This window comes from Aotus nancymaae, unplaced genomic scaffold (genome assembly GCF_030222135.1).
Source record: "Aotus nancymaae isolate 86718 unplaced genomic scaffold, 86718_ANA_hifiasm-v0.15.2.pri h1tg000012l, whole genome shotgun sequence".
In the NCBI taxonomy this organism is placed as follows: Eukaryota; Metazoa; Chordata; class Mammalia; order Primates; family Aotidae; genus Aotus; species Aotus nancymaae.
Genome location: NW_026988423.1, coordinates 288,124 through 310,622, shown reverse-complemented (window position 1 = coordinate 310,622; position 22,499 = coordinate 288,124). Strand labels below are relative to the sequence as shown.

The 22,499-nt window shown below is 45.1% G+C and overlaps 1 protein-coding gene across 3 annotated transcripts in view; it reads right to left on the bottom strand.

The window, feature by feature from the left end:
* The window catches only part of ENDOD1 (endonuclease domain containing 1), a 37,862-nt gene that overhangs the window by 5,553 nt on the left and 9,810 nt on the right, over nt 1-22,499 (bottom strand). The window contains exon 1 of one of the 3 annotated variants that reach the window (XM_012454673.2): nt 20,897-21,331. The exons of 1 other annotated variant lie outside the window; for it this stretch is intronic. In XM_012454673.2, coding sequence (XP_012310096.2) covers nt 20,897-21,316 — 420 coding nt within the window. In that variant the 5' untranslated portion in view covers nt 21,317-21,331. Of the gene's footprint in view, nt 1-918; nt 973-20,896; nt 21,332-22,499 lie in introns of those variants that run through there. One more of the 3 variants, XM_012454682.2, reaches the window with a different exon arrangement.

Genomic DNA, 22,499 nt, shown 5'->3' with positions numbered 1-22,499 from the left:
AAAAACAGGGAAAGGTTTTGTAAATAATGTTATGCGGTATCCATCAAAGAAATAATTCATTAAAAAACATGATGGCCAGGAATGGTGGTTCACGCCTATAATTCCAGCACTTTGAGAGGCCAAGGTGGGTGGATCAGCTAAACTCGGGCATCTGAGACCAGCCGGGGCAACATGGCGAAACTCCATTTCTATTTAAAACAAAAAAATACAAAAACTTAGCTGGGCATGGTGGTAACACCTGTGGTCCCAGCTACTCAGAAGGCTAAGGTGGCAGAATTGCGTGAGCCTCGGAGGTACGGGATGCGGTGACTGGAGACTGCACTACTGCTCTCCAACCTGAGTAACAGAGTGATACCCCGTCTCAAAAAATCATTAAAAAGCACTTACAATTACAAAGGTGTTCATAATGATGAGAAAATATATGTGAGGATGTTGAAACAGCAGGATATAAAATTAGTCACTTTTTAAAAAGCCTTCGAGTATGTAAGAAAAAAGTTTGAAAGAAAACACATGACATGTCAACATGGTTGTTTGATTCCTCAGGATTCAAGTCATATTTTTTCCTCTATTTTCTTGTTTCTCTCCTCGTGCCTCTCTACGCACATCAACCCATAATATGTGTTACTTTCAAAAGGAAATTTAAAAATACAAACCTAATTAAAATGAGTAAATTCCTGCTAACTGATTCCCTAAAATTGGTGCTACTCACTAAACATAAAATAAACCCTCAGGGAAGTAAGTCAAGGCCACAGGAGTTGTGCACCTTTAGTCTGAGGGCAGTGCAACTGTGCATCTCTCTGGCTCTGTAATGGCAAATAAAGACGTCCTCACGCATGCACGCATAGGGCAATGGATGAGCGACTTGGTATAAAAGCAGGACTGTTTGCTGAGGCCTGATGGAGTAATCTATCAGCTGACCTTATTCATTCCGTGCCTTCCCCCATTTGAAAGAGCCATGACCCTAGGTGCTCTCCACCGCCACCACATCCCTTGTAGGACAGACAAAAGCAGCTCATTCATTCGGTAAAGCTGCTGTCTCCGCTCCTTATACCTGAAAGATACATCCCAAGGAAACAGCCTCATTTTTGAATCATAAGATCAGGATACAGCAGAGCCAAGATTTATGGAGACTTGGGTGTAAGTCAGGCATTTCAAGATGCACATTTCTCCATGATTACTCGCGCATTTTGTCTGCATTTAGCCTGGTGAAGCGCCTTCATTCCTCCTAGGGGAAACTAAAGATGGTTTTTGAATTGGTAACCCCGTGGCAGAGCACAGGGGGAGCATGCTGGAGTGTCTTCAGCCCAAGGGCGATCCAAGGGTGAAATGTACCTACAGGGGTTGATGAAAGGCCTGAAAAACAAGCAGAGAAGAGCGACTTGGATGAGGAGGGGAAGGAGGCCAAAGAAAGAGGCAGAAGGAGAACAGGGGAAGATAAAAAACAGAAGCAAATGAAAGAGAAGTGAATGAGAGAGAACGTGTGTGCGCGTGTAAGGGACAAAGTGTCCTGTTGTTAAGCAGAAACCAGGACTCACAGTGGATTTATAGAGGACTCGGGTTGATTCACTCCCAGACTGCTCTGCATGGAGACTAAGCTAGGTGCTTCTGCATCCTCTTAGACTGCTTGGGTTTGTAGGGCTTCAGATATCAGCCAGGGCCTTGCACCTGACAACCAGGTGAGGCCTTTTCTGCCCAACTCCACAGGGAACTTTCCCACACACTTACACAGGAAATAAGCCAGGATGGAAGCAAGGTAGCTGGGAAGGCCATGGCCCAATTCTACACTGGGTCCTGTGCACCCCCCTGCTCTGGGCCTTCCAAGACAAAGCAGTAGCTAAACTATATGCTCCAGAAATCCAGGCAGCTTGGGGCACATCTTCCCTTCCCTTCCCCCTGCCTCGTTCAGACCCTTATGTCGATGTTGACTATATTCTTATGAACGCTAAACCTGGTTCTATGGTTTGATGACAAGATAGAGCACAGCGTTTAAAACTGAGACAGAATATCTGGCTACTATACCTGTATAGTGATGGGGAGATAGATTGGAGACTAATATTTTTTTAGTTCAATTTAATGCTTTTAATATAACAGATGGAAGGTATTTTTACTTTATTTTACAGATGTGGAAACCAAGACACAGAATAATGAAAAATTGCCTATATTCCAATAATTAGTAGCAGGAACGGAACTTTTTCCCTTTCAATGATTTGTTTTTCTAGTATTCCTATTTTATTTCAAATTCTTCTGTTTTTCCCTCACTTGGGAAATCCCTTTTTATCTTTTAATAGTTTAGACACATTGATTTTTAAAGTTCCCTTAAGATTTCTCTATTTGGTTTTTCAGTTTATTTTGTTGCTTCTACTGGTTGACTTCAAAGGGGCTGTATAGTTACGTACTCTGCCATTTCTGCTGATGAGTTTATCATTATGAGAGGTTTATCATAATGAGAGGTTTATCATTGAGTTTATCATTATGAGAGGTTTAACATTATGAGAGGTCCATGGTATTTTGCCGAAAAAGCACAAAACGACCAAAACCCAATAGGATTGCTTTTGAAGCTGACCCCGCCAGACCCCTGCAGAATTCAGTGAACCGGGATCAGCTTCTGAGTCATTTTCTCAGTTCGGGGTTTTCTCATGGAGGAAGCAGAGCAAATATGAAGCCACGCAAAGGAGAGGTACAGCTGTAGGTCTACTCCTGGAAGGTGGGTGCCTCAGTCATGAGGTGCTGCGGTGGCTGCTTCCTATAACGACTTGCAGGGAGAATTTGGCCCCGTTCACCAGGGCTGCAGCACTTTCTCAGCTCCCAGCTTCACGCAGCGAGTCCACTTCCGGCTCCATGAGATGAGCAGGGTACGTCCGTGGCTTTGGCTCCCATCCCCAGGCATGGGTACGGTCGTAGTCCCCAGGTTCCCTGTGGGTTCCCACACGGAGCTTTGGCTCTGGATTTCTTATGTATTTCTGGCACTTGAAAATTTTCCTTTCTTACTTTTTTGCACAAACATGAATTTAATATTTTTTGAAAAATGATATATATACATATATATATATATTTTTTTGAGACAGAGTCTTGCTCTGTTGCCCAGGCTAGAGTGCAGTGGTGCAATCTTTGCTCACTGGAAACTCTGCCGCCTGAGTTCAAGAGATTCTCCTGCCTCAGCCTCCCAAGTAGCTGGGATTATAGGCACATGCCACCATACCTGGATAATTTTTGTATTTTTAGTAGAGATGGGGTTTCAGCATCTTGGCCAGGCTGGTCTTGAAATCCTGACCTCGTGATCCACCCATCTCAGCCTCCCAAAGTGCTGGGATTACAGGTGTGAGCCACAGCGCCCGGCCAGAAAAATGATATATTTTATCTAATATTCTATGTGTTTGCAGTGTAAGGAAAGGAATTTCACATCTGCTCAGTTGACCAGATGTTTTCTCCAGGCTTAAAAAGTTTCTCATAAAGCATGCCTTGTTTCCCTTTATAACTCATTATAGATTTATCATTGCAAAAAGTATCTCCTCTGCTTAAATTTCTTTTTTTTTTCCTGTATTTATAGCACCCCCTGAATCAATGTTTGGTATGAGTAGGACAGTACTTTTCAGCACTTTTACTGATGGTAGCAAGGAACTACACAGGCTGAAGCCTCTCACTAACAATAGGCTACAGGGACTCTCAGCCCTTTCCTAAATCACACTGGCCACTTTGTAAACAATCTGATTCTGTTTTCTTACTCATTCCTTTGTATTATCTATTACCCATAACTCTTTCATCTGTTCATGCAGGTATTTCTATCTCCTTGAAATTAATTTCTGTCAATTTTATCTTTTGCAACTTGCAGCTGTCAAAAAAACCTGGACATTACATTATGAAGTCACTTTAGCATATCATTTATAAAAATGTATTAAATCCTAGGACCTTTTATTTTATTTTGTTTTTTGGGACAGAGTCTTGCTCTGTCACCCAGGCTGGAGCATAGTGGCCTGACATTGGCTCACTTCAACCTCCACCTCCTGGGTTCAAGTGATTCTCCTGCCTCAGTCTCCCGAGTAGCTGGGATTACAGGCTTATGCCACCATGCCCATCTAATTTTTATATTTTTAGAAGAGAAGGAGTTTCACCATGTTGGCCAGGCTGGTCTTGAGCTCCTGACCTCAAGTTATCTGCTCACCTCTGCCTCCCAAAGTGCTGAGATTACAGGCGTGAGCCATGGCACCTGGCCCTTAGGACCTTTTAATACCACGCTAACCGATTTCCACTGAGGGAAATGCCTGTTAGCCCAGCATGCTGTCTCCCTGTTTTGAGACCAGTTTTTTAATCTATGACAAAACTTTCTTCTGATCCCAAATTGACTCATGGTTTAATAACTTTTGTTGAAGAGTCTTCCGAAAAATCTAAATAAAATCAGTATAACAGCCTGAATCATTACCATAAATTACTGACAACGCTGCAATTTCTGGATTATACCTGCCCATCTGCACACACCACCAAGCTTCCTCTTTGGTTTCCCGGTGGAATCTCTAGATACAGGGGACACAAAGCTCTCTCTGTCTAATCAACCTCCCAGCTGACCATCACCGTGATCACCTAACTCTACAAAACAACTAAGTATATCTTGGTAGGCTCTCATTTTCTGAAGGGATGCAGAAGTAAGTGTGTGTGTGTGTGTGTGTGTGTGTGTGTGTGTGTGTGTGTGTGTGTGTATGTGTGCCTGTATGTGAAACTTAAAGACCCACTTCATCTATGGGAAACTGTATTACAATTCATAGGCTGGGCATGGTGGCTCATGCCTGTAAACCCAACATTTGGGGAGGCGGGGGATGGGTGTATCATCTGAGGTCAAGAGTTCAAGACCAGTCTGGCCAACATGGTGAAACCTGTTTCTATTAAAAATACAAAAAAGTTAGCCAGGCATGGTGGCGCATGCCTGTAGTCCCAGGTATGCAGGAGGCTGAAGCAGGAGAATAGCTTGAACTCAGGGAGGTATAGGTTGCACTGAGCCGAGATCACGCCATTGCACTCCAGCCTGGGTAACAGAGCAAGAATCTATCTCAGAAAAGAAAAACAAAAATAGAAAAATAAAAACAGTAATATTATTTGATTAAAATAGTCTTAGTATAGCCTTTGATACATTTCACTTAATGGGCAGATGTATTTTTACGTGGTCTCTACAGACATGGTTTAATGATCTGGTTATTGCAATTACAGTAAATTACTGACAACTCTGCTCCCTAAAGACAAAAATACCTATGATGTAAGAGGTTACTTCAAATAGCAATTTCTGGATTATACTTGCCCATCTGCACGCACCACCAAGCTTCCTCTTTAGGTCCCCAGTGGAATCTCTAGATACAGGGGAACACACAAAGCTCTCTCTTATCCACTTCCCAGCTGACCTAATCCCTCTGGACTGTCAATGTAATTTGACACAGTTCCTGTATTTAACGGAAAAATGTCTTTCTAATTTCAACATGTTAAGTAGGTTTTAGAAAAATGAGCTGCCTTCACTCTACTAGCCTCCTGCCCCATAAATACTCTTATAATAAATTCCTTTTGAAATTTTGTACCAAGAAAAAAAAGTTTCTCTCAAAGTTTCTATCAGACAGTAAAACCTATTTAAATCCCTAGGAGTTTTTGTCTTGTTTGTTTCAGAATTAAATGAGGAGAAACAACATTTTTATAATATGCACGTAAGGAAAACGATGAAAAATTGCAAAGAGTATTAGAGAGGAAATATTCATGTTGAGCCTGTGTTACGGACGACCAGCAGTGCAGGAGGAGGCATGGAAGCTGAAAATAACACCCACCACCACTCATTAAGCGCTGCGTGCCAAACACTCTTCCTGAGCTCCATGTGTATTGCCAATAAATCAGGAAGGGGCTGAGCTAACTACTCTCCCTTAAACCTGCAACAACTATGTATTATTACTACCATGTACAGGACAGGTGAGGAAACTGAGGCACACTGAGATTCAGTCACGGAAGAAGAAAAGGAAGAGGGACACAGCAGATAGCAGAATAGAAAGCTCCACTGATCATTCCCCCATAAGGACACCGTTTAATAACTGCCTACACAGAAAACTACCTTCATAAGAACAAAAATCAGGTGAGCACTCACAGCACCTTGTCTTAACTCCATGGCATTAAAAGAGGCACTAAAGACACAGGAAAAACAATCTTGGATAACCAACACCACCCCTCCATCCCCCAGCAGCGCTGGACGGTGCAGAGGGCAATTCTGTGCACTGGAGAGAGGGGAGTCCAGCAATTGTGAGGCCCTGAACTCAGTGGTGCCCTTGTTATAGCAGGAAGCAAAGCTGGACCAAACTCAGCTGATCCCTGCCCATGGAGGGAGAGCGTTAAACCAGCCCTAGCCAGAGGAAAGCTGCCAATCCCAGTGGCTAGAACTTGACTCTCCACAAGCCTCACCACTGTGGGCTAAAGTGTTATGGGCCTTAAATAAACTTGAAAGGCAGTCTCCTAGGTGAGTCCAAGTGCCGAACTGGGCCCAGAGCCAGTGATCTAGGGGGCATGTGACCTACTGAGACATCAGCCAAGGCAGCTGGCATGACCCCTCCCCTAAGCCCAGGTCTCACAGCTTACAGCTCCAAAACAGACCTCCTCCTTCTGCTTGAGAAGAGGAGAGAGAAGAGTGGACAGAAGTTTTTCTTGCATTTTGGGTACAGGCTCAGCCACAGCAGGACAGGCCACTTGTCAGAGTTGTGAGGCCCCTTTCTAGGTCCTAGTTCCTGGATGACATTTCTAGACACACTGGGCCAGAAAAAAACCTGTTGCCTTGAAGGGAAGGACCTAGTCCTGGCAGGATTTGTCACCTGCTAACTGAAGAGTTTTGGGCCCTTAATAATCAGCAGCAATACCTAGGTAAGTATGTCATGGGCCTTAGAGGAGACTCTGAGATTTGCTGGCTTCAGGTGGTATTCAGCACAATGCCAGCTGTGGTGGCTACAGGGAGAGACTTCTCCTGTCCAAGAAAAGTGGAGGAAAAAGTAAAGAGGACTCTATCACACACCTTAGGTACCAGCTCAGCCACAGAGGGCATCAAGTGGGCTCTTGGGGCCCCTGATTCTGGGACTTGGCTCTTGGATGGCATTTCTGGACCTGCCCTGGGTCAGAGAGAAGCCCACTGCCCTCAAAGGTAAGTCCCAGGCCAGGCAACATTTACCACAAGCTGACTGAAGAAACCTTGGATCTAAAGGGAACACTGGCAGTGGTATCCCGGCAGGACTCTCCGAGAGACTGTGGTGCCAGTGGCCACAGGGTGAGGCTTGTCTGCCTTTGGAAAGGGGAGGGAAGAGTGAGAAGGACGGCATTTTGTGGCTTGGATGCAGCTCAGCTGCAGTCGACTAGAACACCAGGTAGATTTCTAAGGTTTCTGACTCTAGTCTCTGGCTCCCAGATGGCACCTCTGGACATGCCCAAGGCCTGGGGGAACTCACTGCCTTGAATGAAATGACACGGGCCTGGCTGGCTTTGCCACCTGCTGACTGTGGAGTCCAAGGTCCTTGAGCAAACATAGGCAGTAGCCAGGGAGTGGTTAGAGCAGGCTGTGGGTGAAGCGACCCAGCACTGTCCTAGTGGTGGTGGCCACAGGGGTGCTTGCGTCACTCCATCCCCAGCTCCAGGTGGCTCAGAGCAGAGAGAGAGACTCTGTCTGTCTAAGAGAAAGTAAGAGAAGGGAACAAAAAACTCTGCCTAGTAACCCAGCGAATTCTTTCTGATCTCATCTCAAGACCATCAAGGTGGTACCACTGAGTCTGCAAGAACAGCAATATTACTGGACTTGGGACGCCTCTAAAGCAGATATAGCTTAGATTACAACACTCAAGGCCTTTCACATCTTTGCCGAGCCTTCTAAGAAGGATGGGTACTAGCACGCCCAGACTGAGAAGACTACAATACCTAACTCTTCAATACCCAGACACAGACAGACATCTACAAGTGTGAAGACCATCCAGGAAAACATGACTCATCAAATGAACTAAATAAAGCACTAGGGGCCAATCCTGGAGATACCGAGATACGTGACTTTTCAGACAGAAAATTTAAAATAGCTATATTGAGGAAACTCGAAGAAATTCACGGCAACACGGGAGGAATTCAGAATTCTATCATATAAATTTAACAAAGAGATTGAAATAATTAAAAAGAATCAAGCCAGAAATTCTGGAGCTGAAAAATGCAATTGACGTACTGAAGAATGCCTCAGAGTCCTTTTAATAGCAGAACTGATCAAACAGAAGAAAGAATCAGTGAGCTTAAAGACAGGCTATTTAAAAATACATAGTCACAGGAGCCAAAAGAAAAAGAATAAAAAACAATGAAGCACACCTACAAGATCAAGAAAATAGCCTCAAAACGGCAAATCTAAGAATTACTGGCCTTAAAGAGGATGTCGAGAAAGAGCTGGAAGTAGCAAGTTTATTCACAGGGATAATAACGAGAACGTCCAAAACCTAGAGGAAGAGATGAGTCTCCAAGGACAGGAAGGTTACAGAACACCAAGCAGATTCAGCCCGAAGAAGACCGAGAGATTTACCTGGCAAAGGTCAGCGCTAAAGAAAGAATCCTAAAAGCGACAAGAGAAAAGAAACAAATAAAATACGGTGGAGCTCCAATACGCCTGTCAGCACACTCTTCAGTGGAAACCTTACTAATATCCACATGCAGAAGAATGAAAGCAGACCCTACCTCTCACCATACACAAAAGTCAAATCAAAATGGACGGAAGACTTAAATGTAAGACCTCAAACTATAAAACTACTAGAAAATATTGAGGAGAATCTCTAGTCCATTGCTCTGGGCAAAAGCATCTTGAGTAATGCTCCGTAAGTCAGGCAACCATAATAAAAATGGACAAATGGATCACAGCAAGTCAAAAAGCTTCTACACTGGAAAGGAAAAGAGACAACCACAGAACAGGAAGAAATATCTGCAAACCACACGTCGGATAAGGGATAGTTCAAACAACTCCATAGGAAAAAATCTAATAATCCAATTAAAAAATGGGCAATCAGCCTGGGTAACATAGTGAAACTCCATCTCTAAAAAAAATCATCTGGGCATGGTGGTGTAGACCTGTAGCCTCAGCTACTCAGGAAGCTGAGGTGAGATCACTTGAGCCCGGGAGGTGGAGGCTGCAGTGAGCCAAGACTGTGCAATTATACTCCAGCCTGGGCATCAAAGTAAGACCCCGTCTCAAAATCAATCAATCAATGGATCAATCAAACATAATAAAAAATGAGCAAAAGATTTGAATAGATATTTCTCAAAAGAAGACATACAAATAGCAAATAGGTATATAAAAAGGTGCCCAACGTCATCAACCATCAGGGAAATGCAAATCAAAACTACAATACCATATCATCTCACCCTGGTTAAAATGGCTTATATCCAAAAGACAGGCAATACCGAATGCTGGTAAAGATGTAGAGAAAAAGTCACCCTCTCCTACTGTTGGTGGGAAATAAATTAGTGCAACCACCACGGAGAACAGTTTGAAGGTCCCTTAAATAACTAAAAACAGAGCTATAATGTGATGCAGCAATTCCACTTCAGAGTATTTATCCCAAAGAAAGACAATCAGTGTATCGAAGAGATCGAGATATCTGCATTTCCATGTTTGTTGCAGCACTGTTCACAATAGCTAAGATTTTGAAGCAACCTAAGTGTCCGTCAGCAGAAGAATAAAGAAAATGTGGTACATACATACAATGAAGTACTATTCGGCCATAAAAAAGAACCAGTTCCTGTCATTTGCAACAACACAGATGAAACTGGCGGTCATTACATTAAGTGAAATAAGCTAGTCACGGAAATTCAAACATTGCATTTTCTCACTTATTTGTGGGATCTAAAAATCAAAACAAGTGAACTAATGGAGTTAGAGAGAAGAGGATGGTTACTAGAGACTAGGAGAGATAGTGGGGAGTGTGGGGAGGTGGAGATAGTTAATGGGCACAAAAAAAATAGAAAAAAAGAAAAATAAGACCTAGTATTTGATAGCACAATAGGGTGACTTAGTCAATAACACTTTAATTGTACATTTTAAAATAACTATAAGAGTATAATTGGATTGCTGGTAACATAAAGGATAAATGCTTTAGGGTACGGATATCCCATTTTCCATGATGTGATTATTATACATTGCATGCCTGTATCAAAATATCTCATATGCCCCACAAATATATATACCTACTATGTACCATTACATGCCTGTATCAAAATCTTACATATCCCATAAATATATACACCTACTGTGTGCCCACAAAAAAGTTAAATTAAAAAAAAGTTTCAGTAACTTGCCTAGGGTCACACAGTTAGTATGTGACAGGACCATGTGCCAACTTAGGAAGTCCAGCCCTATTGCTGGTGTTCTTAATTACTGTTACATATGCCTCAAAATGGGCCTTCGCATCAAGAAAGTCACCATCTATTTGTGGACACAAAACAGGTATATACAAATTTAAACAGAAAATCCAAAGAAAAACAATAGCATAATGCAGTTTATATCAACCACTAAACAAATGTTAGGAAGAAAAAAACAACGGAATTTCAGAGGAAGCAAGGGCCCAGTGAATGCAGTCAGGGAAGACGCCTGGAGGAAAGAAGCCTGAAGTGGAGCTTGAAGGATATACAAGATGTTGACAGATTTGGTAAAAGAGAAAGGTCAGCAAAGCTTTAGCAAGATTTCTACACAAAGGCTTAAGGGCAGAAACAGGCAGCCTGTGCAAACGGGACACTGGGTAAGGAATAGTGACAGGTTACTTGGAAAGGGCAGCAGCGGATGAGACTAAAATTTCAAAAGTATTGTTGCATCCCGTTTACCCTTCACGTAACCACACAATGGCATCATCACCATCTCTGATGGGAAAACTGAAACTCAGATGAATGTCAGGTACAAAGGCAGTGCAAAGTATGTGGAAGAACCAGGGCTTAAGCCCGGCTTCTCCGATTTCAAAGCTCCTAACTACATGCCAGCAGCAGCCCAAGCCGCAGAATGAGGAAGGGAACGCTGAGAGCCACGGAGCATACACCGTGAGAAAACAGGATAAGGGAACAATTCAGACACACAAATGGTGCCGTAAGGAGAATCAGTTGTCTAGGGTCACGTCAAAAGCCACAGGAAGAGAAAGCTTTAGCTAGCGGATGATCCATAGTGTATACCACTGCTGCAGAGAGGAGAGAGAAGCACGGAGTTCAGGCTCACGCCTTTGGTGATTAGAGACTAGTAGTGACCAAGGGCTCAGGAAAGAAGATGGCTGGTGGAAGTGACTGAGTATGGGCAAGAGGAGACTGCAGCAAGAGGCCTCTTGTTTGAGAAGTCTGTCGGCAGGAGAGGAACGGGACCTCAGGCTTTGGGGACAGGAGGATTGCAGGTACAAGCAAACATCATCTTCCATGCAAGGTAAAGGGAACTCTGGAAAGTTGGGGCTACTTGAGTATCTGCATGACGGAGCATCTTAGGGCAGGTAGCCTGAAGCTCTAGAGCAGGGGTCCCCAACCCCAGGGACACGGACCAGCCCTGGGTCACACAGCAGGAGGTGAGCGGTGGGCGAGCAAGCGAGGTTTCACCTGTATTTTCAGCCACTCCCTAGCACTTGCATTATCGCCTAAGCTGTACCTCTTGTGAGGTCAGCTGTGGCGTTAGATTCTCACAGAAGTGTAAACCTTACTGTGAACTGCACATGCGCGGGATCTAGGTCGACTGCTCCCTGTGAGAATCTAACACCTGATGACCTGTCACTGTCTCCCATCATCCCCAGATGGGACCGTCTAGTTGCAGGAAAACAAACTCAGAGATCCCACTGATTCTACGTTATGGTGAGCTGTATAATTATTTCATTGTAGATTACAAGGTAATAATAACAGAAATCAAGTGTAATGAGCTTGAATCATCCCCAAACCATCCCTGTGCTCCCCGGTCCACGGCAAAATTCTCTTCCACGAAACCTGTCCTTGATGCCTAAAAGGCTGGGAACCTCTACTCTAGAGCATCCCAGGGTTGGAGGAGCAGGGAGGCACTGAACAGACTGTCAACCCTAAGGACTTCTGGACTGCAAAATCCATGCAGATGTCAGGGGCCAGAGTCACCAGTGCAGATTTTCCATGGGGAGTTTGTCCCTGAGGAGGGAGGAGTAGCTGCTTGTGGAGTGGCCCTCAGGGAACACAAGCATGAAGCTTTGGAGCCTACCAGTACAAACGCTGCTCACTGGCCTCCTCCACTCGTCTGTCCTCCTTTGGCCCAACCACTCTTTTCTCAACTTCTCTAGGGCTAGAATCATGTCATCTTCATAAGCCGTTTCTCTGAAATAGCTCAGAGACATGACAGGGACTAGGGAGTTCAACTCCCTTCCCAGCATCAACCTTGTGCAAGTGTCTTGATGTGACAGAGGATCCCACAGGGCCAGAAGACTATGAAAGGGGTCAGGCATCCCAGCTGAGGCCAGTCAGGGGACTACACCTTGGGACAATGGAGTGAGAGTAGCCCTGAGAGCAGAAGGGGAGTGACAGAATGTCTCAGAATGCACAGGAGGATGAGGACTCTCTGCAGAGGGCTAGAATAAGTGAGTGGGAAGAATGGAAAAGGGGACAGGGCTTGTAATGTGTCACTAACTTTGGCCATTGACTTTAAAAAGTGTGCATGCGCACATGCACATGCGTGCGCACACACACTCACACTCACACACACGGGGACTTGAAAGTCAGGAGGAAAGAGTTGTCACAGAGAAGGGAACTGAGTGTACTTGGGAGTGGGATCCTGTGCATTTGCCCCTAGTATTTTCACAGACCATGGACTTCTCAAAAGTCGAGATCATCTCTTGTCCTCTTTGCTTAAGTCATAATGGAGACTGCATCTGGCAGGTTCTTGGTAGGTGTCTGCTAATTAGTACACTGGTGACCACGATGGCAGCAATGGAACAACAGAAGGGGGAGAGCGAGGGGACGACATCGGGAGCCCGTGGAGGAGTCAGCCTCTTCCGAGAACTCGGGGGGAGGAAAGAAGGGCAGATGAGGGGCTGCTGTTGGCAATTACCAGGGAAGTGGTGGTCTGCTTCTCTGCCATGGTGGCCGGGGCCAAGAGCGAGAATTGGGAATGTCTTCAGCCTCCTGAGGTCACTGTGCTGGGGAATTTGCAGAAGAGGGAAAAAAGGCTGCTGAAAAGAAAGGAAGCCCCACAGAAGTACAGGCAGGAGAGCGGGGCAGGGCAGCTCTGCCGGAGCCAGGGGTTGAGGTTTTGTACTTATATCTCCAGCAATGATCTGCAGTCCAGAGACAAGAACAGAAAAAGAACTGGCCTAGGTGAACCCTGGGAGCCTTGTCCCTGCAAACAGATTGAAGCAATTGAACTTGAGATCCAGGTGGGCACGGGCCCAAGGGTGCAGGTGACAGCTAATGGGACCGCTGAGGTGAAGTGACTGAGCAGCGCAGGTGCAGGCAAAGAGCAAGACAGGCTCAGTGGTGATGGGGAGCAGAAGGCGGGGTTCTCGAAGTAGCAGCATGGCAGCAGCTTGCAGTGGCAGGCCAGATGTGGCCCTGCTGTGGATGGGCAGCTGAGTTTGCCAGGCTGACCTCCAAGGACAGAGCGCTGAGATGGTATGCGCATCCATCAGTCTGACTCACTGAACTGAAGGGCCGGGGACAGGGCCCAGTTATCTCTGTTCCCACACCTAGTACGATGGTCCTGCACACCAGGAAGTGACTGGCATTAGTTGAAAGAATGATCTCGTTTGAGCCCCACAACAATCTTCTGATGTGCATAGGATTGCCTCCAATTTGCAGATGAGTCTCCACAGAGAACTGGCTCTCCTCTAATCCTGTTCCTCTGTCTGCTGCGAGGAAAAGGTGTTCCCCACAACAGACCGTCAACGTGGTTATTAAGCTCTGCAGTGACTCACCATGGAAGGTGGAGTTTCCTTCCCCTGGAGAATTTTAGGCTGAGGCTAGATAAGCACATGCAGAGGATGATTCAGACAAGATCCTGTGGTCAGGAGATGACCTAGGGAGCTACCCAACTCCGTGGGGACAAAGACGCTATTTCCTTAGAGGTTAATTTTATTTTTAAACAAGAGTTAACATAATAGAATGAGCTGAACAGTGGGTGTTCCCATTTTGTTTCTGCTGTGTGAACTACGATACAGGCACACGCTCACACACACGGGGATGTAAAAGTAATGCCATTCCTGCTGCTGTCATCAGGTGGGTAGAGGAGATCATGAGTGCAGCTGATAACAGGAACATCAGGTAATCTTATCAGAGCTGCCTACAGGGGTCTAAAAGTCCTCTGCACAGTCACACAGTAGGATGAACTCAGTCTGAGGCTGGAGGAGCCCTAGGAGAACCTACTTGCCATGGAAAATACCCAGCAAGGGAAGGAGCTGCCTTTCAACAATGAAGCTGGAGGCTTGTGGGGCCACAGCAGATTAAGGACATTTGAGGAGAAATAAACCATGAGGCCTTTTCAGCTCTCAGGAAAGAAATCAAGTTCCAACCCACCCATTTCAGGAACAAAAAAAACCTTCTGTGCTTGGCATCTAAAATACTCTTTATCCTCTTGGGAATAGAAACAGCTCTAGAAGAATTTGGGGAATGCTCATTTTTCTTTCTTTCTTTTTTTTTTTTTGTGTATATATTTTTAAAAAGAGAAATTCAGAGCTTTTCATTTCCTGAAAGGCCTTTTAGCTGAGCATTTCCTTGTCCTCTCCGCCTTCCTCTGGGCTCCCAGAACCACTCACACACCTTCCTGGCTGTGGGAAGAAGAAGGCATTTCCAGCTCTGGCCTGTGCTGTGCACACCCATAGGTGTTGGCAAACTGTGGGAATACAAAGACAATGATTCTCTCCTCAATCAGAGGGCAGAACATAGAAGGACTGAAAGGGTGGGTGTTCTACTTGCATTTCAGATTTCTCTTTTTCTTGAGAAGTTGAAAGAATAAAAATAAACGGAGGAATGTTTTAAATTCACCAACTCCAAACTGGCAATAAAGGCAGGCCAGAAAGGCCTGTGTGAAGGCTAATGGGTGGCCTGGGAAAAACAGACTGTTGGGGGACTCCTCTGCTGCTCATCAACACAGAGCCTGGAGTTTCAGGCTCCTCCTGGGAGCCTAAGAAAGTGCGTGGACTCCAGCCAGGCGTGGTGGCTCATGCCGGTAACCCCAGCACTTTGGGAGGCCGAGGTGGATGGATCACAAGGTCAGAAGATCGAAACCATCCTGGCTAACATGGTCTCTACTAAAAACGCAAAAAATTAGTTGGGTGGGTGTGGTGGCACCTGTAGTCCCAGCTACTCAAGAGGCTGAGGCAGGAGAATCGCTTGAACCCGGGAGGCAGAGGTTGCAGTGAGCCGAGATTGCTCCACTGGACTCCAGCCTGGGCAACAGAGCGAGGCTCCATCTCAAACAAAAAACAAAGCAAAAAACATGTGTGGACTCCTTTAAGGCCTTTCCAGACGGCAGCACCTTCTCAGGTTACGTCATCCCTAGTCTTCTTTGGTTTCCTCCCTCATTACTCACAGAAGCCTGCTTTCCACTCTGCAGTCTGCTTTCCTTTCCAGAGCAATTATTCTTGGCATCGACTGTGTGGAACAGAATTCAGAGGAGTCCCTTACATTGAGAAGCTTCCATTTCTAATTTTTTCCACCTTCTGGGTTCAGACAAGATCAGAGGTTCTTAGGCCTGGCTGTACATCAGAATCACCTAGGAGCTTAAAAAATATCCTCAGGCCTCACCCAGACCTCTTAAACCAATAAAAAGAGTTCCCACCTCACCCCTACCCCCCAGTATTAGGGTGTTTTTAAATTTCCCCAGGTGATTCTAATATGATTGTAAATTAGGAAGGCTAGCTCTTCATCAGATTCTCATTGATCATTCTCTGAAGAATTTACACACCTGCCTTGACAGCCACTGCAGGAAATTAGTGATGCTTCCTTAAATCAATAGTTTCAAAATTCAGTTTGCTTCAAATACAAAAATTGTATTAATGCTAATTGTATGAACAGTAATTATTCAAACTGAATTAGTATTAATGAACACAAGGACGCAGGGAGAGGGACAACGCTCACTGGGGCCAGCTGGGGAAGGGGGTGGTGGGGACATAAAGAAACAAGCTAATGCACGTGGCTTAACGCCTAGGTGATGGGGTGTTGGGCCCAGCAGACCACACGGCACATATTTACCTATGCAACAAACACGCACATCCTGCACATGCATTCCAGAACTTTAGAAAAAACAATAAAAAAAAAAACAAAACAGTATAACAACTATGTACAAAGCATTTACATTGTATTCGGCATTCTAAGTAACCTAGAGATGATTTCAAGTATACAGGGAGATACATCTAAGTTATTGTAAATACTATGCCATTTTACAAAAGGGACTTGAGCGTCAAGGATTTGGTATCCACAGGGAATCCTGGAACCAATCCCTCATGGACACCAAGCAACAACTGTAGTTCCCTCATTAAACCCTGTTGGATAGACTATTTTGACAGTGCCATATGCTTCCAGCCAGGGCCCTGATTGATACAGCCCTAGTGAAATGTTTTCCAAGGCCCACCTCACCCAGTCCTGGGAGATCGTATCCACAACCAAGTATTTCTGACACTGTCTCTGAAAGAGCAGCATTTCTTACACACGACCCTCTCTCACCCACCTCCATGACAGTCACAACCAAGGGCCACCCAATCTGGCCAGCAACCACATGGCCCCCTCGGGTTTTCAACATAATAAACTCAGCAACTGACAACAGCCAGTGAAGTGTGTGAAGCCTCCTAGATGCCCTTTGTGGTTGGCAGCCAGGCTGACCCACGGGAGAGCCAAACTGTTTAAAAGAGAGAAGATAGAGACAGGGTAGGAACAAGACCATGCTGTGGGACCATTTGGTTTCTGGAAGGTTCCCAAGTCCGGTTCCTTTGGGCTCAGTGCGTATCTCTTTTCTTGTGCCTGTGAATCTACCTGTGGTATCTTTCAACAGTCCTGCCCTTCACTTGAGTAAGCCTGGATAAGTTTTATGATTCATGCATCAATGAGTTTGAAATATCAGAAATACTATTCTTATGAGAACCCAGTAAGGCCCTTGAGGGAATAGGGATAGGAACCTTGCAAGCAATGGAAGCTTCTAAACTCCAGGATTAAAACTGGGCAACAAACAAAGAGACGAATCTTTTCTTTTCTTTTTTTTTTAAAAAACAGGGTTTCTCACTCCAGGTGCCCAGGCTGGAGCGCACTGGTGCAATCGCGGCTCACTGCAGCCTCCACCTCCAGGGATGAGGTGATCCTCCCACTCAGCCTCCCAAGCAGCTGGGACTACAGGCATACGCCACCATGCCCGGAGACGGGGTTTCACCACATCCAGGCTAATCTGAAACTCCTGGATTCAAGCAATCCACCAGCCTCAGCCTCTCAAAGTGCTAAGATTACAGGCATGAGGCACCATGTCCAACCAGGACAAGTTGTCTTGGTCCCAGAAGTCTGGGAGCAGATCAGAGGGGTATCCCAGGGGACAAAGGGAAGAAATTTCTACCAAATTCTTGTAAAGGGAGGAGTGGGCAGCAATAACAGAGGCTCTCACAGAGCCACTGAATTCAGACTAGGAGCTGAGGCCAGTCATGGGCAAGGTGGTGACAGCAGGAGTGTGTGAAATGAAGGGCACCGTGGCAGTAACACTCCATAGACACAGGAGCATTACACTCATCCTAGCTGCACACAGTCAGACAGTCTGGGAAGCAAAGGTTACCTAACTCACTCAACATGCTTAACATACATGCGCCAAGTGTTCAGGCACAACGCAACTGCCTTTTGCACACGCTGTCTCCCTGAGCCTTCTTAACTCCTCTGTACGATGGGGACAATTTATTAGTCCCATGCCACAGACGGAGAACCGAGCTCTATGAGAGTTGATAGTATTTCCAAGGTTACACAGCTGATAAATGGCAGAGCTGGGGCTCCCAACACAGAACACCACTCTGCACGTTTAATCCTTGCCCCTTAGCGGCTAACAACCTAGCAGGAGAGAGGTAAGCCAGCTCTTGGTCATGATCTGCCTTCCCGATTGAGTAACAAGACACCCAGGGGCAAGGACTGTGTCTTGTTCCAGGACGACCTCTTGGATTCCTATTTCTTAATTTAGTCCTAAGATCTCAATAAACGGTTTTGATGCTGATGAAAATGACAACCCTGATGATATCAGTAGCAGCTGGATGTCTGAGGACTAATCCTTTGCAACACTATGAGTTTAGAGCTGCTGACCAGGAATGAATAAATAAATAAAAAGATAACCAAGCAAACAAATAAACAAGGTAGCTTGTTTCTGTTACTGAAGCTCCCTGTAATTCCACGCCTACTTCTTAGCCCCAATTCACTGGTAGAGAAGGGAACAAAGTCATTATAAACTCTTGTCTTTCATTGGTTGTGAGCACATTTATTGTAGAAATGAATGAGAAAACACACACACACACACACACACACACACCACACACACAGTCAGTCTCTCTCTCTCTCTTTCTCTCCCCTCTCCCTAGTTCCTCAACTCCTCTTTCTTTAACTGTGGGAGGAGTTGAAGAGTAGAATGGCACCCAATATGACAGCAGTGAAAGCAACAGCAGTAACCAGCCCGGCCAATAAACGACCTGGGCATGGAATTGCAGTCTGAGAGACATCACTGGCAACTCAATTATGAGTCAATCTCACCTGAGAACTTGGGAAGTCCACAGCCTGTCTCTACACAAGATTATAACCATAATAAATAGCCTTTCTCCAAAGGCAACTGGCAAATTTCACCCTTCATTTTAAAGATCATTAGAGAAGGGGACTTAGCCCTTAACTTGTTTCCATAACATAGTAACTCTTAACTATGAGAAAATGGCTCATTTGTATCCACCCTAAACCTTCCTCCAGCCTTTGAGCTTCCCTCTTCTTCCTCTTCTCTTGTTTTAAGCAGAAAAGAGCCACCTGCTTCTCAATGCTATGCAATAAATATAATTTGAGGTTAATAAAATCTGCCCTCAGGCAAAATAATTTCCCTTTTTCTCCTGGGCTTTATGAAGGTAGCTCTTCTTCAAGTCCCTCTACATGTGACGCCAAATGGCAGCAGGTTTTAGTAACAGAAGCCAGATTAGACGTGTGGGGATCTGCCAGCTCCACAGCTCTGCCCTCTGACTTTGGGCAGACCAGTGACTCCCTGGGCCACTGCCACTTCTTCTTTAAGAGGAAAAGGATAATGCCATTCTGTGCAGAACAAGGAAGGGGAAGGAAGCTTGGATTTTCTCAAGCCACCTGTGAGCTACATATTATGTATTCTTGAAATAAAAATGCAATGAAGTTTGACAATCGAAAATGTCTGTGGAAGAAAAAAATACAAAGAAAAACTACAAAGGAAAATATGATGAAGTAGACTTCATATTTAAAGTCCTGAGGTCTTCTATTTCTAAGGTAAAATGCTTAATAAAGTAAATTGTTTACACTTACGTGCAAATTCACCCACTAAACGGGTCCCTACACTCTTCTACTCCATTGATATGGGGGTTGTTTGAGGGGCTTGTTAGATGCAGCCTCACAGAGTTCAAAGAAATGCCGAACGTTTGGAACTAGAATAAAAGGTATGAAATAGTCCATGTGTCTGTAAGTGTAATGGAAATTTGTAAATGTTACATACATACACACAAACTATAAAGACTGGATATCTTTGAGAAATGGGAGCTTTTCTTTATACAGTTCTGGAATGCTAAAAAGTTTTTTTACCGTGAGCATATGTTACTTTTATACTCATAAAAAACTAAATATTGTAAATAATAACTACTACCACCCAGACAATAAAAAGGTTAGTTGAAAACCATCTGCACGTCTGGATCTAGGCTGCTGTGCCATAACAGGAATAGGACTGCACAGTCTGTACATCTTACTGCCACTGCTCAGTCCGCACTTGCCAAGTGCTTACTGTTCAACAACAGTTTTTGATCACAACTAAGTGCTGGAATTATGCTAGACCAGGGTTTGGCCAACTCCAGCTCACGAGCCAAATCCAGCCCACCAACTGTTTTCAAAAATTAAGTTTTCTTGGAACATAGTCATATTCATTCATTTATGTATTGTCTGTGGTTGTTCTGTGCTAAAAGCATAGTTGAATAGTTGCAACAGAGATGAGATGGCCCACAAAGCCCCAAATAATTACTATTTAGCCCTTCACAGGGCAAGTTTGCCATCCCTGTGTTAAGACAATGAGGATTCAAGGGTGAACACCAGCAGCTGGTCCCTGCCTTCAGGGAACTTAGAGTCTACTTGGTAGGCGCTCAATTAGCCACACGAATGAATGTATAATTGCAACTTACTAGCAAAGAAAAGTGTGTTTGGTGCTACTAGAGAGTGTCACGGGCAGTTGACCTACTTGGGAATCTCATGGAAGGCAAAAAAAAAAACAAAAAACCCAAAAAACAAAAAACAAAACAAAACCCAGCAGGTCCAAAGATCTATGCTGAGAGAGAACATGGACATTAAAAAAAAAAAAAGTCGGCTGGGCATGGTGTCTCACACCTGTAACCTCAGCACTTTGGAAGGCCGATCCAGGAGGATCACTTGAACTCAGAAATTTGAGACCTGCCTGGGCAACATGACAAAACCCCATCTCTACAAAACAAAACAAAAAAACCCATAAAATCAGCCAGGAGTGGTGGCGCATGCCTGTGGTCTACCTGGGATGCCGAGGTGGGAGGATCGCTTGAGCCCAGAAGGCAGAGGCTGCAGTGAGCTGAGAGTACACCACTGCACCCAAGGCTGGGAGATAGAGCAAGACCCGGTCTTAAAAAAAAAAGTAACCAGAAAGAAGCCAAAGTGGCCAAGTTAAAGACCTGCAAGGTGAGTGAAACCAGGCACGGCTGGAAAGGGAAGGGGACAGACATACGGACTCTGCAGAGCACGATGAGGAGCTGTGTCCTTCTCTGAAGAGCAATGGGGAGTCTTGAAGGGTTTCCAAAGGAGTGAAGAGGACCAGGTGGAACAGCTTAGCCAGGCAGGAAGCAGTCTTGCAGAGACTTAGGTAGATGATGGGAACTTGGGCACCAGAGTTCAGATAAGTCTGTACAGGACTCATATAGGAGGGAAGTCTGTCCACTAAGGTCATCAAACACCTCATGTCTATGAAAGATCCATCTGGTACGATGATGGGTACTATGGCTGCAGATACAATGGAGACATCCAAAAATGAGAACATAAGTTTTTTTATAGTTACCAGCTTGGTATTCCTTTCCCCACGTTTCTGTGTGTCCCGAGACTGCACTGCATGCCCAGTCTTTATTTCCTTATGGGGATCCTGTTTATGCATCCTGGTCCATTTAATCAACAAAGTTGACTTGGATGAATTCCTTCCCATCGTTATAAATACTAAGAAAACAGCAAGCAGATTTCCTGAAACCAGTGCTGCTGTCTCACAAACGTACAGAGAAGGCACATTTACAAAGCTGTGATAAAGTCGATATAAGAACAGATATAGGAAGTTGCAATAGTGAAGGACTTTAGCTTACTAAACAGCCATAAAGGCCGGGTGTGGTGGCTCACGCCTGTAATCCCAGCACTTTGGAAGGCTGAGGTGGGCGGATCACAAGGTCAAGAGATCGAGACCATCCTGGGCAATATGGTGAAACTCTGTCTTTACTAAAAATACAAAAAATTAGCCAGGTTTGGTGGTGCGCACCTGTAGTCCTAGCTACTCGGGAGGCTGAAGCAGGAGAATCTCTTGAACCTGGGAGGCAGAGATTGCAGTGAGCCGAGATCAAGCCACTGCACTCCAGCCTGGTGACAGAGTGAGACTCCATCTCAAAATAAACAAAACAAAACAAAACGAAACAAAAACAGTCATAAAAGAAAAGGGAATTTTGGCACCTTCAAGAAGGTATATGTCCGGAGTTAGAGCAAAGTCCCTCTTCTTGTCCCAAAGTAGGTCTTATTGCATTGCTGGGTTATGACATTTAAGCATCTGCTGTGTTCTGCAGGATTTCCTTCCTGGGAGCCAAGCTGGCTGCAGAGCAGCAGCTCCTGAACAGACTAGGGCTGGATGATGGATGTGTGCGTCTGCCACTTCTGCTCAAGGGGTGGGGCTCTGGAGGGTGTAGGTGGCCTGCTCACCCGCCTCCCCATCCCCAGGACAGCTGGCATTGAGACAGGAGCTGGGCTGTCCTCAGGCCCATGCACCACATCCAATCCAACAGCCTGTCTGGCAGCAATGGTTCCATACCCCGAGATACGCAAGACCCTATCCCCTACCCTCTTATCTGTGCCACTCACTGAGATGCAAGAGACAATATGTGTTGCTCAACAGAGTTAACACAGTTTTGGGATGATTCATTTTTCCCAGCTTCAACCTAGTGCCTTATGGAAAATGTCTGCTTGCATAAGGACCATGGGAAGAGCTCAAGACGGATTGGAATAGAACAAGATTGCACAAGCGGGAAGCAGCATCCTCAGCCCAGTGCAGTACTTGTAATAACCTCGCCCTTCCTATAGCCACA